Below are 17,414 nucleotides of genomic sequence, written 5' to 3'. Positions count from 1 at the left end.
TGGCTTACAAGCTTTCAAGAGGGGACCTAGATTCAGAGGGCATGGAGGAAGGTAGAATCTCCACTGAGTAGTATACAATCCGTCTAGGCAGGGCTGATGAAATGAAATGCGGATGGGTCTCTTGTGATACAATAGTGAATAATTGTTATCAGGACTGCTTGTGAGGGTTAGAATTGTTAAGGTAGACATTTTGTAGCAAGGAGGGGAGTGATTAACTTTTCAGCCTAGGAGCAGAGGTCCCTGGGACCATCAAGGGAGAAGAGTGGAAAGCGGGACCCTACCCAGAAAAGCAGTGATGCCTGAGATGGAGGCAGAGATGATGACATGGAGAGATGGAGCTGTTGGGGACTTTAGACACAGAGAGGGAGAGGGGCTGTGTGCTGATGACCGGGGGTAGGCTTGTAGTGTATACCCTTTGGTTGGTTGATGATGCATGGAGGGGACTGTAACCATGGCAATGAAATGATATACAATAGGATGAATGTAAAACTAATGTTCTCCCGTGTAAACTATCCCATAATTCACAATAAAACATTAAAAAAATAATAAGTTATATTAACGCTTTGGAAACATGTGGCAGAGTAGAGAGATCAATCTGATAAAGTAAATTTTCTTCATTTGCAAAGGAAGATACCAGCTTCTTAATCTTTTTAAAATTCAATAAAATTATAAAGAGATCTTACCATCTAAAATGTTCACAATTATGGCTATTCCAAACTCCTGATACAATTTTTTAAAGCTGGTGTGCTCTTTCTTGGTTCTAGTCTTCAAGTAAATTAAATATAATGCCCTAAACACTTCAGTTACTCAGATCTCACTGAGTCATTTTTTGTAGACTGTTACTGCTGCTGTCACATGCCCTCAAGTCAGTTCCGACTCATCGTGGCCCTATATAGGATTTCTGAGACTGTAATCTTTATGGGAGCAAAAAGCATCATCTTTCTCTTATAGAGCTGATGGGCTCAAACTGCTAACCTTGCAGTTAGTAGCCCAACACCATAAGCCTCTACATTATCAGAGCTCTCCTTTATTGTACACTTGTTGTTAGGTGCCATTGAATCCATTTTGACTCATAGCGACCCAGTGTAAAACAGAACGAAACACTGCCTGATCCTACGCCATCCTTACAATTGTTACACTTTAACCTGTTGCTGATGCCATTATGTCAATCCGTCTCATTGGAGGTCTTCCTTTTTTTCACTGACCCTCCACTTTACCAAGCATGATGTCTTCTCCAGGGACTCCTGGTAACAGGTTCAAAGTATGAAAGATAAAGTCTTATCATCCTGGATTCTGAGGAGCACTCGCTCTACTTCTTCCATGACAGATTTGTTTGTTCTTCTAGCAGTCTATGGTACTTCAATATTCTTCTCCAATACTATAACTCAAATGCATCAAGTCTTCTAGTCTTACTTATTCACGGCTCAAGTCACACATGCGTGTGGTGGTGGTGGTGGTGGTTATGTGCCATGGAGTCGGAAGGTTATTGAAAATACCATGGCTTGGGTCAGGCATACCTTAGTCCTCAAACTGATGTCTTTGTTCTTGAACACTTTAAAAAGGTCTTGTGCAGCATATGCGCCTAATGCAATGTGTCATTTGATTTCTTGACTGTTGAAAACCATTATCAAAATGTAGAAATAAAATCTTCCTTTCTGTCATTCATTTGACGTTCTAGTGTGCTTCTATATAGGATAAGCACTGGACTGCTAACAGCAAGGTCCGAGATTCAAGCCCACCAGTTGTTTCTTAGAAACTCTACACAGGGTGGTTATGAGTCAGAATCAACTTGATATCACCTATCAATGACAGCATTTGTTCCAAGTTAGTTACTTTTTTTTGAATAATTTCTTAGAATGTCACTCTATGCCACAACCCCTAATGAGATTTTCTTACCAAGATTATTTCCAAAAATGTATAAAAGACACTTTCTCATATATAGCTTTAGATTTTGTTAACAGTTGAGAACCCCATAGGCATCGTTTTGTAGTTTTAATGGCAAGCTTTATTGATAAATATGAAAAATGTAAAGAACAGTTAAAAGTCTTTTCTTAGAATGTTATCATTCTCTGAATTGATCATGGAGTGTTTATTTCCAGACTCCCATTTTCACATAAACAATGTATTGAACAAATGCATTGCCTAACATGAATCTGTGAATCACTTATGAAAACTGAAATGTCAGATTCATTTTAAAAGAAGGCAATTGTTTATTTAAAATAAAATTATGTATATACATATATATGTTTTTATAAAAACTAAGTTAAGTAAATTGCATCAGTCCTCCTAATATACTGATCAGGACAGCGAATGTAATACGCCAGAAAGCTTGCAAAACTTTTTGAGTATTTCAAACTCGGGGATTTAGGTGTATGGTACTTTATTGGTATTTTTTGCTTTATCCTTTCATTTTTATTCCATATTTTTTTCTCTCTCTTTTGTGACCCAGACTCAAAGAAGTTAGTTAAGATCTTAGAAGATTAGGATCTGAAAATTTGATGCAATCATTTAATATATGAGAACTAGTAAATAATATGAAACTTGTGTTAGCTATCAGAAATATCTTTTAAAATCTCTGTTGATGGAAAGATGCCAACTCCTATGTTTTCTCCAGTTGTGTTAATAAACTAAATGGAAAACATCTCATTAATTTCTTGAGCCCCCTTGTGAGGCAAGAAAATGACATTCTCATCTAACAGCTGGAAAAACTGAAGAACTGGTAAGTAACTGCACTCAGATGCAACAGGGAAAAAAATAAATAAATAGCTCTGACGTATTCTGAAAAGGAGCCCTATTGGTTGTAGGATAACCATTGGACTGCTAACTGCAAGGTTGGCAGTTCAAATCCACCAGCTGCTTCTCATGAGAAAGATGAGGATTTCTGCTCCCGTAAACATTTACAGCTTCAGAAATCCTCTACAGGGTTGCTAGGAGTCAGCACCGACTCGTTAGCAGTGGGTTTTTAATATATTCTTAAATGTAGACATGAAACAATAGTGCATACACACATACTCTTCACCCCTTATTTCTTAAGAATCAACGTCTGCTTCTTAAAGCATAAGGCTAGTTAAACCTTTGAATATTGGCCCTATACCTTTTGGCAGAGTAAATTATGGCATCACGGCCTGGCAATTCAGTCACCCTTTTAATTTACTTCTAAATAGCTTTTCACTAATCTATATGAAGGCGCTCTGGTAGCGTAGTGGTTACGAATCGGTCTACTAACCTCAAGGTCAGCAGTTTGAAGCTACCAGCCATTCCGCTGGAGAAAGATGAGGCTTTCTGCTCCGGTAAAGATTTACAGCCTCGGAAACCTTGTGCAGGGTCGCTATGAGTGGGAACCGACTCCACGGTACTGGTACTTAGGTACTTAACAACAACAGCAGTCTATATGAGATCTAGCCAATCATGAATCTCCAACAATCTTATTTAAGCTCTTTTTCTATAGATGTCTTAATTTTAAAATTCAGGAAATACTAACTATGCAAAATACATTGAGACACTAATTGGGAATTTAAAAAATGGACAAATCGAATTGATTTTTAGTTCCATAAAAATAAATTTGGCATTTCACATAGAAGATGTCAGCATCACAATCTTGAGTTCTTTTAAATTCATTTTCTTTACAAAAAGTTTGAATTTTCTTCTTAAATGGAAATGACATCAAGTTACTTCCAGTATTCCTGAAGTATTGATTTTATTTTTAGGCTAAAGGAATGCCAAAATTAAATTCCTTATGCATATTCCTTTCTTAAATAAATCATTCTCTATTTTTTAATAAATTTAGAAAATTCAAAAACAAATTGGGTAAGTGTAACATCATTTCAGTATTACCAATATAACATAAAGCTTTGTATAATGACTGTGACATCATGACAGTGAAGTATTCATTTTTAAGCTTTAAACAGAGAAAGCTTTACCTCCGTGTGTCCAATAGGAATACTATATGTAAATTAACCCATATTATCTGCATGCTGATTGGTTTGAGTTCTCCCGAATGTCACAATCTCACCACCCAGCCATGAGGTATTTTACTGCTGCCTCGAGATCAAATTATTACTGTAGAGAAGATCTTTATTTTTGTGTGTGTTTCATTAAAAGATTATTATAAAACAATAAGCATGCAGGAAGAAAAGCTGACTCTTTACATTGGGAATTCATGAATGCATGTCTACTTGGAGTGTTTTTCTTGGCGGGGTTTGGGGAAAGAAAGGAGTTGTCTTTTTAAATAGTATTACCACCCCCACAAACTAAACTCTTCGGAAATGGTGAAAAAAGGAAATGCATGATCCTTCAGGCATCCCTAAACTCCCAGGTGTCAGGCTATGTGATGTTGGTGATCTCATCGGACCTTTTGGACGGGTGTAAGTTTTATGTATTCGTTATAGTCCTTAGTATTCTTCATCCGTAGTAACAAAGGAGGGAAAAAGGAAACTCACACAGCAACACTTGTGTTGACATTACCCATCTATGGGTCAGTCGTACTTGTACAGAAAGCCTGTTGTTCAGTGGTGTGAAAGGCGAGGAATAGTCAAGTCATTTAAAATATTTGTGCTCCTGATTCATTTTCGTTCATATAGAGGCGATGTAAATCATTGTGCGGTTGGTTGTGCTCTGAACTTCCGTGTCTCCCTATAAATGTCTATTTGCATCCATTGAGAAGAGATGACTAACAAAAACAGGGTGGTCCTAATCTGCTTCCCTCTCCATTGAGACTTTCTCTTAACTCTGCTTTTTCTTTTCTTTTGTTCCAGGTAACCTGCATAGTCAAAGTTCAGCTGGGGAAATCATTAAAGAAGATACCTAAAAGAAGCTGTCAATGCTCTGGACTACTCTAAAAGAGAAAGGAAAAACACGCTGGGGGAAAACGAGGATTCCGGGAAGCAGGGGAGGGGGCGGACGACGCCGGCACCGTGGCTTCTGCGTGCGCTACCCTGAGGGAAGAGGATGGGCCTGAGGTCCTGAATCAGCTTCTCCAAGCCCCCACTTGGAATGCGGGAAAGGAAAAGTTCAGAGGCAGCCACGAGAGGACAAAAACCTAATTTTGCCAGTTGAACTAGACAGGCCGTTCCATCAATCTAGCCAACTCTGGGAACGGGTCGGCTCCCGTTGGCTCCACCGAGCCTGGAGCTGTCCCTGCCGCCGCCCTCGCCACCGCCGGCGCGGCCCCTGCGTTACTGGGGGAGACGGTGCCGTTGCGACAGGGGAGGACGCGGCTGGAGCTCAAGGAGGCTCCAGCGCGCAGGCGCCGCCGAGCCCTGCCTGGATGCTCAGTCAAGGCACTAAGGGGAAAAAAAAAAAAAAAAAAAATCAGCAATTTATAGAAAGAAGAAGCTATAGTCTGTCGGGATATCCAAAACCAACAGGTAGGAGGATATACTCTGGGTTAAGTTGCGGGGGGGTAGCGAGGGGGGGGGGGATTCGCAGTGTCGATGAAACTGCAGGTTCACCAGGCAAGAGCCCTCCCTGAGGTTTTTTGACAATAAACTGCATAATGGAAGTACACTCAGACAATGCATCTTTAGCAGGACTTATTAAGAGCTCCACTGCTGGAGAGCGTTGCAAGACTGAGAAATATCCGACTGCGAATCTCGGGCAACGGTATCCCTTGCAGCACAGAAGCAATCTCTCCCCATCTTCGCGTATGTAATGCATGTCTCTCCTCCCTCCCCTTCTCCCCCACCCCCCATTATAAATCCAGGGGTGGCGGATTTCAGGTTTCGTAATGTTGCATGATGCGATCGGTATTTACCCGGGGATGTACTGGTGGGGAAATTAAAAGCATCATCGAACGCAGCTTTGCCAGGGCTTCCATGAGCATATTCCCGACAAGTGAGAAGTGCCAACGGAAACATGCTTCGTGGGAATAACAGAGGAAGCTGATTTCCCTGGTGTGGCTCCTGAGCACTCAGGAGACACTGTGCACTTCGTTTTTATATAAAGCCACTCGAGATTTGCAACAAAGACCATCAATGTAAATGAAAAAGGTTACATTGCCCAAGAAATATAGGTTCTCATTATATTCATTTGATTCCTGGTAGCCAAGGTTTACAAATGAAAGTGCATTCTTTCTTCCTCTGGGTGTGTTTCCCTGGCCAGTATTTACATTAACCTTTTTTCAAAATAATCATGTGGGCTTAAAAGAGAAAAGATTTGCCAAAAGAAGGGGGTAGGGTGAAAGAGAGAGACAAAAGACTAAAGCACAGCAAATCTTGGGACAAGTTCCTATCAATTTCCAAGTCTAATGCTGGAATCATGTTTTAAGATGAATCCACAAATACTCTTCTGTTGTTATAATATGTGGAATGAATAGTGGTACTGGAGTTAAAAGGCATAAATTTTGCAGGGATTCATTGGATCCATATCAGCAGAGAAGGTGCCTCTAAAACGTTGACAGATACTAACAGACTTCAAATGAATGTAGGTAATTTCTTCTCTGTCCTCTATTAACAATTTTGTAGATTGCATCGCAACACAGGTGATTAATTTCTGGACTGGCTTATTTTGCAATTGTGGAACATTTTATTCCTTTTACCCTAAAGTTACCCAATCAAATGTGTCTTCCAAATAGAGACGTTTTTTAACTTCACCTAGCTCAGAAAATGAAACACACCAATTCTCTGAAATCTCAGGCAAAAATATTTACCAAAGCAAATTGTTTGATTCCAAATGGAAACTTTATTTGCTTTCCCATAAATGAACAGCTTTATGTTAGCACTGACATCACTGCTTGTTAACTTAAGAACTGATAGCTCAGTTTTTGTTTGTTTGTTTCTTCAGATGTTCTGATGGCAAACCAAATGGAAGAAAAGAGGAAGCATGACTGCAGATCAAATCAGTTCTGTTTGTGGATTACATTTTCAGTAAAATGTATGGATATATGCATTCCTTGTTCTTATATCTAGATCATGAGACTTGACTGAGGCTGTATCCTTATCCTCCATCCATCTATGGCGAACTATAGCCATGCAGCTGACAACATTTTGCAAAATCTGTCTCCTCTAACAGCCTTTCTGAAACTGACTTCCTTGGGTTTCATAATAGGAGTCAGTGTGGTGGGCAACCTTCTGATCTCCATTTTGCTAGTGAAAGATAAGACCTTGCATAGAGCACCTTACTACTTCCTGTTGGATCTTTGCTGCTCAGATATCCTCAGATCTGCAATTTGCTTCCCATTTGTATTCAACTCTGTCAAAAATGGCTCTAACTGGACTTATGGGACTCTGACTTGCAAAGTGATTGCCTTTCTGGGGGTTTTGTCCTGTTTCCACACTGCTTTCATGCTCTTCTGCATCAGCGTCACCAGATACCTAGCTATCGCCCACCACCGCTTCTATACAAAGAGGCTGACCTTTTGGACGTGTTTGGCTGTGATCTGCATGGTGTGGACTCTCTCTGTGGCCATGGCATTCCCCCCAGTTTTAGATGTGGGCACATACTCTTTCATTAGGGAGGAAGATCAATGCACCTTCCAACACCGCTCCTTCAGGGCTAATGATTCCTTAGGATTTATGCTGCTGCTTGCTCTCATCCTCCTAGCTACACAGCTTGTCTACCTCAAGCTGATATTTTTTGTCCACAACAGAAGGAAAATGAAGCCAGTCCAGTTTGTAGCAGCAGTCAGCCAGAACTGGACTTTCCATGGCCCGGGAGCCAGTGGCCAGGCAGCTGCCAACTGGCTAGCAGGATTTGGAAGGGGTCCCACACCACCCACCTTGCTGGGCATCAGGCAAAATGCAAACACTACGGGCAGAAGAAGGCTTTTGGTCTTAGACGAATTCAAAATGGAAAAGAGAATCAGCAGAATGTTCTATATAATGACTTTTCTCTTCCTGACCTTGTGGGGCCCCTACCTGGTGGCCTGTTATTGGAGAGTTTTTGCAAGAGGGCCTGTAGTACCAGGGGGATTTCTAACAGCCGCTGTCTGGATGAGTTTTGCCCAAGCAGGAATCAATCCTTTTGTCTGCATTTTCTCCAACAGGGAGCTGAGGCGCTGTTTCAGTACAACCCTTCTTTACTGCAGAAAATCCAGGTTACCAAGGGAACCTTACTGTGTTATATGAGGGAGCATCTGTACATCTTTAGCCTTGTGAAACACTAACCTTCTCTACTAAGCAATTGTGGCCTGTAGCCATATCTTGAGAAGAAAATCAAGAATGGGATCAGCAGCAGTTACAAGGATTTGAGCAACATCCTGCAATCTATAATCTTATTTTAAATCTCAAAGTGATCCTGCTGACTGCTGGTGAAGGTTTGTAATTAAGAAAGGACTGAACCACTGCCCTAAGTTTCTTTATGTGGTTGAAAACTTGATAGTGCAAAGTAGCAGGTGCTGAGTATCAGTGCTAAATGCTGAGTCTATCACTACATATGATCAAAACATCAAAACCAATTAGGATTGGACAGCTTAATAAATTAAGTTGACATGAGGTAAATGTGTTGATAAAAAACCTAATTTTAGAAGTTTGAAGACTAAAACATTTCATACTATTATTGTTTTGCAAAGACTAAAATATTGGGGGACTTTGAAGTACTGTAATCCACTAAAGAGCTGCCATGAACTATTGGATTATCACACTTACAAAAAAACATCTTGTCAATTTTGGGAAGCATTCCAAAGCAGTATATTGGTTCCAATTTGAGTTTACTTTTTTTTGTTTTTGTTTTTGTACTACTCTATTACTATTTTAAATACCACTTTCTTTACCGACTAGTGAAATTGCTAGCATTGAACTGTATTATGTGGTTTTTGTTGAGTTGGTATAAAGTTTTTCCAATACATTTCTATTTTATGAATGCTAGATATTGGTCTGGGAGGCAACATTAATGGTACCAACTGGTCACAATTGAGCAGTCCTAATAATGCAGAATAAACACATGTTGCCTTAAAGGGTTATCTAGTATCTTTCATCTTATTTAGCACTGGAGCAAATAGTCAAGAGAAATTGAGTCAGTAATTGGTCATGGTCAAGCATCTGGAAGTGCATGGAAGATTATTTAATACTCGTTTTCCTTTTTTTTTTTTTTTTCACACAGTTTGAAAAATTAAGGTGCACATCACTGGGATTATAAGATTTTCTTTCAAGGTGTGCTACCCATTCTAGTGTGTTCTAAGAAGCAGACAGATGATAATGTTTATAGTTAAGTCAGCTATCAGAGGGAGACCACAGCCTTAGTATGACATCCTGCACAATTTATGAAGCATTCATTCTACTGAAGGCACAGTCTTGTTTATACTTTCTGCACATTAAGTGTATTGGTCGTTTAAATTATTTCAGTTTTAACTTGTGAAAGCTTATAACATTATTTCTGGTATTTTAGAAATACATTAGAGTCTGTGAGTCTCATTCTTTAAGATACAGATGTGTGAATTTCAATATAAAGTTGCATTTGCCAAAATTTACCCGTGTAGCCTGTTACTTTTCTTGGAATAAAATTTTACATTTTTGGCATTTAGCTTTTTTTTGGACTCGGAAACAAACACAAACTAGGAAGACTAGCTTTATTATTTATTTTTGTGGTCTCTTGATTTTTGATTTTTGTAGCTGTGTGTTCTAGAACTAGAATTGTATGGATGCTAGAGAGCCTTTTGATAAACTGATCAATTATATTATTTCCAAAAGCATTATTTGGTAACTTTATCATAATTACCCTCTATTCTTATATACTAGTTATATTTAGAGAGATATATGCCTACTTAGCTGATTGATTCAGAACTTCAATATAAATACCACATTTCAATTTTGGGAATAGCAAAAATTTTAGATTCTAAATATATAATTTTAAGAAGATGGTTTCAATTAACATTATGACAATCCAGAAAAAAAAGTAGCTATGGCTTTTGTTTTATGTTGGTTTTTGTTGTTGTTTCATTTGGTTTTTATACTTGAAAAATAAGATGAGGAATGTAATGGAACAGAACTCTTTATTGCTATAGTACTTTGTTAAAGAGAAAACCAATATAAATATAAATAAGGGAAAATAAGTCACTAAAATATTTTAATGATATATGCAACTATTCAGTTTTGCTCCTGTAAGGATAGCACAAGCCATGATTTTAGTGAGTCCTCTGTTTGACCTCATATTTACTTTATACCAAAGTTGATTGGATGTAAGACAAAAATTAATGCACAACAGTGTGTTGAATCTAGAATATGCGTCCCTTTATTATCTGAACTATAATAAAGAAAATGCTATCAAAAGATGTTTTGATAACATTATGGCTCTAACTAAAGTTAATACAATAGAGACATAATTGCAATTACTATACTTATGGAGGACCTCATTTAAAAGTTTAAATATCATCAGCAAGCAGTAGAAAAATTAGCAATAATCTCAAGGCCTGAGAGACCAGGTTCTATCAATACTAGCCTTTACTGCAAAGACAAAAAAATAACAACAAACAAACAAAGCTAAAGCACAAATTAAGCATGAGTTAAGGGGTTTGAAGAGTCAAGAGCAAGAGCCAAATGAGACTTTCTGGCTATATCTATCCATGCAGAGTATAGAATTCCAGAGTTTTGGTGCACGATCAATCAGCCCCTGTGATTAGTGAATAATGTTAGTTATTGTGGCTTTGATATAAGCCTGGTGGTTGTAGTGGTTGGTTATGTGCCTCCCCCTAACAAAATCGACATTTGCAAGTAAAGGGGCAAGCCATGGCAAGATAATGCCAATAGAAACAGTAGTTGCTTGTTGTTGATAAGTGCCACGGAATTGATTCCAACTCATAGAAACCCTGTATAGGGTTTTCCAAGGAGTAGCTGGTGAGTTTGAACCACCACCTTTGTGGTTAGCAGCCCAGTGCTTGTCCTACAGCACCACACCAGTAGTAGCATATAAAATGAAGGAGTTGCTTAGTGTTTTAATGACCAGATCATATTATTTGTTTTGGCACCCATTCCAATATTCAATATAGTTGGTAATTAATTCCACTTGAAAATGTTACTAATCTTCAACTCATAAAAGATACTCTCACCGGGAAGTCCAGCATTCCTGTGAGCAAGACTCATTATCAATAATAATGTGTCTCTCTTGGTATAATTACACATCTAAACTGAATGATCTTAAAATTGTTTTCCTTAATAGTGGTGATATGTGTGCATGAATATATCTGTATTGTCTCATCTGGTTCCTTTCATACAAGGTGGGTATATATATAAGATGCCCAACTGAAGTTAGAAATGCAGTCTGTGACTGTGGACTCTTATGCTGATACTAACTGAGGCAGAAGATGAGTAACTGGCGCAGTTCCCCACAGAGATCCCATTTAAATAACACAAAACTAACCATAGTGACCAGATGGAAAATTATTTGTAGATAGGGCATCCTATTGACTGAATGATCTAACTGAATGTTAGATTTCAACACCAGCCTTTTTCCATTGACGTTAGCTGATTTGTCATTGTTAAAGTACTGATAAGGTCACTAATCCATCTGCCTCTCTTTCTGTGAATGCTACTGAATAGTTAATTTACTTATTCATTCATTCAATGAAAAGACGTTGGGCACTAGGCTTGATGCTCAGTGAAAAGCAGGACAGACCATCTCTCATGGAGATTTCTTAGTCTAGTGGGAAAGACAGGCAAATAAATGTGTAATAGTAATGAATAAGCTGTAAGTGTGATGGTAGTCAATATTTGTAAGATGGACTTAGTGTTAGTGGTCACAAGTTGACTGGTTTCCATTCTCCCTTCAGTGCCTTATCTCCCATCTTTTCCCAGTGTTCCTTGGGATCTCTTGTACATCAGATCTCTTTCAACTTAGAGGGAACCCCCAGTTTATTCAAAGCAGCAGGCATCTTTCACCCACACTTAACTTGGATGACTCACCATGCTATAGTTTGGAACTCTGAGTTCCAAAGTAGCTACCGCTCTATACAAAATAACAGCAAAACGTGAATGTCCGAATTCCTCCCAGAATCAGTGTCCTGATTGTCTACTTTCATAAGAGAGATTCAGTCCTTCAAGAGACTTGGAGGTTTGTTTGTTTGTTTGTTTGTTTGTTTTTGTTTCTTTCTTACTCCTACCTTCCATCAAGTTAGCATGAGAATGCCTGGGTGAACTGCAATCAAAGCCTAAACTTTCTATGAGTAATTTGGTGATGATTCCCAGGAGACCTCCCAAGTTGTAATAGGCTTGTGATACAGAGTAGATATCTTTTCTTATTGAAGCATTACACTCCTTCAACATCTCTATTGCTCCTTATTAGGGGCACAACAAAACACTCTAATCCCCTATCAGCTGAAAGACTTGTTTGGCTTACAAAACTGTTTTATTGAAAATACAATGAAACATATTTATAATTATGTAGTCATATGTCATATCAGCTAAGCCATGTAATAAGTAGTTGTGTTGCAATGAGATTACTGTAAAACAGTTGCAAACAAAACCAAAACTCTACTTTGGGGGAATCATCATTAGATTCATTTACTTTGTTCCATCCTCTATTTTATTCCACATGTAACAGACTGCATTATTATCAAGACAAAAAGCAGCTTACATTAATTCCATTTTACAATTGAAAGAAAGAAAGTCGGATGATAAATGGTGACATTTCAAATACTGGCTTAAATATATTGACCATGGTGGATAGGTAACAGAATTGTGGGTTATTTATTTATGATTCCAAAATCTTGTAATTTTTCTATGCAAAACTACTTTACCTTCATGTTTGTTAATATGATCTTATAAATGTTTTGAATGGAAATTGTAGGATCTACTAAGGTCATTGTTTATTGCTGAAATTTTTGTTGTTCTCAATTGTGGGCATGATAGTGTCCTGTAACTTTCTGAATTCACTCAGATAAAAACTTTTTACACCACATTAAAATGATAGAACTGCTCAATTTTGATGCACAAATTCCTGATCAGTCTATACAGTGGTTAAAATGAAGATGACACTTGTAATTGGATTATTTTTTACTATCATTCAAAACAGTTAAATACAAAACATATTGAAAATTGGAACAATGTAGGAAAGGTTCTTTGAACCATTATCTCTTTTTGCCTTAGGCTGCAATGTAACAAGCTCTTAGAAATATATTAAAGCCAAAATATTTTAATTTATATAAATAAGACCAGGTTTTTTTTTAACTGGGAAGGAATTTTTCCGCCATCTTCTGCCCAAGGGATTATGTCCATTAGCAGCTCAACCCTTTTGGTTAAAAGCCAGTTTCCCTCCCACCAGATCCGCAGTTATAAATACAGGGGCTGTATGCTCAAAGTGGGGCTTTGAACCTGTTCATTCTAGTTTGATGCTGAGAATGTATTGTGAGTTTTTTTTAAATCAAGTATATTGAATCAAGGGGTCTTGGTGTGGCACTGCAGGATAAGCACTGGCCTGTATTGGCGCCTCAAAATCCTGTACAAACAGGGTCACTATGATTCAAAACAACAACAAATACTGACTCAGAATCTACATTTTAACAAGATCCCCAGCTGTTCTTATAGAGCCTCTTGTTAAAAACACAGATTCGGATTCAGTATATCTGCAGTAGACATGCAAATCCTTGGCAGAAAAGAATTGACCAGCCTAAAAGTCTTTCAGAGATTCTCCAAAGAATTTCACTTTGAGTGGTTGTAGAGAAACACCTCAAAGAAGCCACAGGTGGTCTGGTATCTGGACTTACTCACATCTAGCTTGGCATTCACATCTAACCCCTAGATCCCTCTGGTGCACAGAACAATATTAGCCTCAGAAATACATAGGTTTCTAAGCTTGGCTTAGAAGCAAAAAGCAATTCTTTTCATTCTGTGTTTTGAAAACAGCAGCCTTCACACAAATGTGAAAATTGAGTAATTATAATGTCCTGGTGTACTGGGAGTTTAGAATAAACGGCAAAATATCATCTAACTCCTATGAGCAGTTGAAATCATGAAATGAGGAAGGAAGGAATTTTTTATACCATGGGAAAAAGTCATTATAATATTAAAAAATCAAAAGTCTGCATTGATAAGTAAGTTTGAACTAAAAACAAAATCAACAACTGAGACTCACAGTGACCCTGTGGTTACTTAGTTGTTTCTATTGATAGCTTTAAGAAAGAAAAACATTACTAAACAGGTAAATAGATAAAAATAATTTGTTATTTCTCCTCCATTTTGTTAAAAAATGTTTGAACTGGAAGTTCATTTTCTCCTCTGACAAAAGGAATTTTTAAAATCATTTTTAGTAAGCATCTTTGTTGTTGTTAAGAGCCGTGGAGTCAGTACCAACTCATAGCAATCTTATTTAGGGTTTCCAAGAAGTGGCTCATGAGCTTGAATCGCTGACCTTGTGGTTCATACTGACCTTGTAGTCCAATGCTTATCTTACAGCGCAACACCAGGAAGCATATTTACTTGACATAATTCAATTCAACATTTATTGAGTGCCTACTCCATGTGTGGATTCCTGATATGGCACTATAGGCTCAGCACTGGACTTTGAACCACAAGGTCAGCAGTTCAAACCTACCAGCTGGTCTTCAGAAACCCTATACAGGGTCTGTTTGAGTCAGAAGTGATTCGATGGCACTTAACAACAAAAACTACATGTGTAAGGAGCCCTGGTAGCATAGTGGATTGTGAGTTGGGCTGCTAACCGAAAGGTCAGCAGTTCTACTCTGCCAGTTGCTTTACAGGAGACAGATGAGGCTTTCTACTCCCATAAAGATTTACAGCCTGGGGAACCCTATTCTATGAGTCTTAACCAACTTGGTGGCACAAAACCAATACCACTGCTACTACATGTGTGATCTTGGACAAGTTACTTAACTTTTCTGTTTCATCAACAAAAAGGGGGCAGTACATATGTCCTTGGATGGTAAAAAAGAAGGTCATATAGATGTCCTTGAGGGGTTCGACAACAAACCAAAGGACCGTCAGTTTGAACCCACCCACAGATACCTCAGATGACAGCCCTAGTGATCTGCTTCCAAAAGGTCACAGCCTTAACAACCTGTTGGAGACATTCTGCTCTGCACACATAAGGTCCCCACAGGTTGGAATCAACTGGACAGCAACTAACAACATCAGTCCTAGAATTATTGGGAAGAGACAATGAGGCCATCTTATTGATGCCCTTAGAAGACAGCCTGGCAACTTTTACTTATTACTATGTGTAAAGAGCTGGCTCTCTCATCATTCACCATCTAGCAGCAGAGACATAAACAAATTATGAGACAATGTGATAAATGTTGTAATGGAGATTTGTGAGATAAGTGTTACAGGAACACAGACAAGCAATTAACTCTGTGAAAGTGATAGAAGGAAGGTGAGATAGGAAAGGTGGCAACTGAACTAAGTCTTGAGGGTAATTATTAGGAAATTTTAATTGAGGGAATAAAAAGAGCAAAAGATGGAAAGCTTGCTAGATGCTCAATATTGTTGTAAAGTGCCATCGAGTCAATTCCGATCCATAGCAACCCTGTATAGGGTTTTCTGAGGAGCAGGCCGTGAGCTTGAATCGCCAACCTTGCATTTCAAATGGCTTTGCAGTCTGGCGCATTAATCCACAGTGCCACACCAGGACACCAGGTGCTCAATACAGTGATCCACTAATCAGAGACATTTCATGGAGGTTAGGTAACTAGGTGGGAAGGACCAGCATAGAAAAATGGTTAAAAAAAATGCAGGATTTCAAGGTTTAAGTCCTTATTCTGTCCCTTATTAGCTCAAGTTAAATTCTTTGAAACTTAGTTTCCCTACCTGTAAATGAAAAAATATGTAGCAGCAATTATGACTTGTGAAAATTTGCTTTGAAGACTAAATAAGATAATAATAATAACTATTATTTATTTTGCTGCACAAGACCTTTTTAAAGTGTTGAAGAGCAAAGATGTCAGCTTTTGGACGAAGGTGCACTGACCCAAGCCATGGTATTTTCAATAACCTCATATGCATGCGAAAGCTGGACAGTAAATAAGGAAGACCATAGAAGAATTGATGCTTTTGAGTTACGGTGTTGAGGGAGACTATTGAAAATGCTGTGGGCTGCCAAAAGAACTCACAGATCTGTGTTGAAAGAAGTGCAGCCAGAGTGCTCCTTGGAAGCCAAGATGGCCAAACTTTGGCCATATTGTTAGAAGGGACCAGTCGCTGGAGAAGGATACCATGTTTGGTAAGGTGGAGGGTCAGAGAAAAAAAAGAAGACCCCCAGCGAGATGGATTGGCAAAATGGCAGCATCAGTGGGGTCAAGCATGGCAAAATGGTGCAGTTGGCCCAGGACCGGGCAGTGTTTTGTTTTGTTGTGCATAGGATCGCTATGAGTCAGTACTGACTCTGTGACATCTAACAACATCAACATATTAGTCCTGATGTGGCACTGTGGATAATGTGCTGGACTACAAGGTCAGTTTGAACTGCAAAGTTGGCAGTTCAAGCTCATCAGCCACTCCTCAGAAACCCTATACACAGTTGCTCTGAGTTGGAACTGACTTCACAGCACTTAATAACAACAACAATGTGCCAAGCTCAGACAAAACAATTGTGGAGATGTCCCAGACTGGGCAGTGTTTCCCTCTGTTATACACAGGGTCGCTATGTGTCGGAACCAACTCAACACCTAACAACAACAATGTACCAAACACTGTTCTAAACACTTTGTCCTATGCTAATTCATTTAATCATCACAATATGTAGGTGCCATCATTATTCCATTTTACAGATGAGAAAACGGAAGCATAGAAAAGTTAAGTTACTAGTGAGCATTCAAATGTTGGCTATTATTCTTTTTGCTGCTACTACTACTGCTATTGCTGATAGCAAAATCACTGAAGAAGGCTCGAGACTAACAGGAGCTGAAGTGATTGAGCAAGTGCAGAATTCCAAGCCTTCAGCATGTGGCTCCACCTCACCATCTCCTCCCTCTCTTCCCATTGAAAATCCTATAATCCAAGGAAGCAAAGAATAGTAATAGATTACCTAATGCCTCTTCCTGCACCCACACCGGATACTATTATCATGGAAACATCTGACTTTTTAAATGACTTCTTAGAAAAACAATGTACAAATTTTTAAAGTGGATAATAGAAACTCACATGATGTAGAGAATTTTACCTGGATCTGATTTATATTCTTCAGATATAAATCAGTTTTGTCACATTCCATATAAAGTGCAGTTAAAAAATATATGATTTATCATGTTGCTGTTGAGTTAGTACCGACTCATAGCGACCTTATGCACAGCAGAAAGAAACACTGCCCAGTCCTATGCCTGTGAGCCCATTGGTGCTGCCACTGTGCCAATCTGTTGTATCTTGGGGGTGGGGGGGGGTCTTCCTCTCCCTCACTGACCCTCCACTTTACCAAACATCATTTCCTTCTCCAGGGACTGGCCTCTCCTGATAATATCGAAGTCTGGCCATCCTGACTTCTAAGGAGCATTCTGGCTGTACTTCTTCCATTAGAGATTAATTTGCTCTTTTGGCAGG

General features: G+C 38.7%; 1 protein-coding gene across 2 annotated transcripts; it reads left to right on the top strand.

Moving 5' to 3' along the window:
• The first annotated feature begins 4,004 nt into the window (after positions 1–4,004).
• GPR85 (G protein-coupled receptor 85) lies at positions 4,005–10,358 on the top strand. Of its 2 annotated transcripts, none has more exons than XM_006859295.1 (3): positions 4,005–4,364; positions 5,529–5,642; positions 6,781–10,358. In XM_006859295.1, the coding sequence occupies exon 3, from the start codon at positions 6,951–6,953 to the stop codon at positions 8,061–8,063; it is 1,113 nt and encodes a 370-aa protein (XP_006859357.1). In that variant the 5' UTR covers positions 4,005–4,364; positions 5,529–5,642; positions 6,781–6,950; the 3' UTR covers positions 8,064–10,358. The 2 variants fall into 2 exon arrangements, with proteins under 2 accessions (XP_006859357.1, XP_006859356.1); XM_006859294.1 differs by having other exon boundaries at positions 5,526–5,642; positions 6,781–10,005.
• The last annotated feature ends 7,056 nt before the right edge of the window (positions 10,359–17,414 follow it).

The sequence above is a fragment of the Chrysochloris asiatica genome, unplaced genomic scaffold (genome assembly GCF_000296735.1).
Source record: "Chrysochloris asiatica unplaced genomic scaffold, ChrAsi1.0 scaffold00032, whole genome shotgun sequence".
Taxonomy (NCBI): Eukaryota; Metazoa; Chordata; class Mammalia; order Afrosoricida; family Chrysochloridae; genus Chrysochloris; species Chrysochloris asiatica.
The sequence above is the reverse complement of the archived record's forward strand: the minus strand, read 5'-3'. Positions and strand labels throughout refer to the sequence as shown.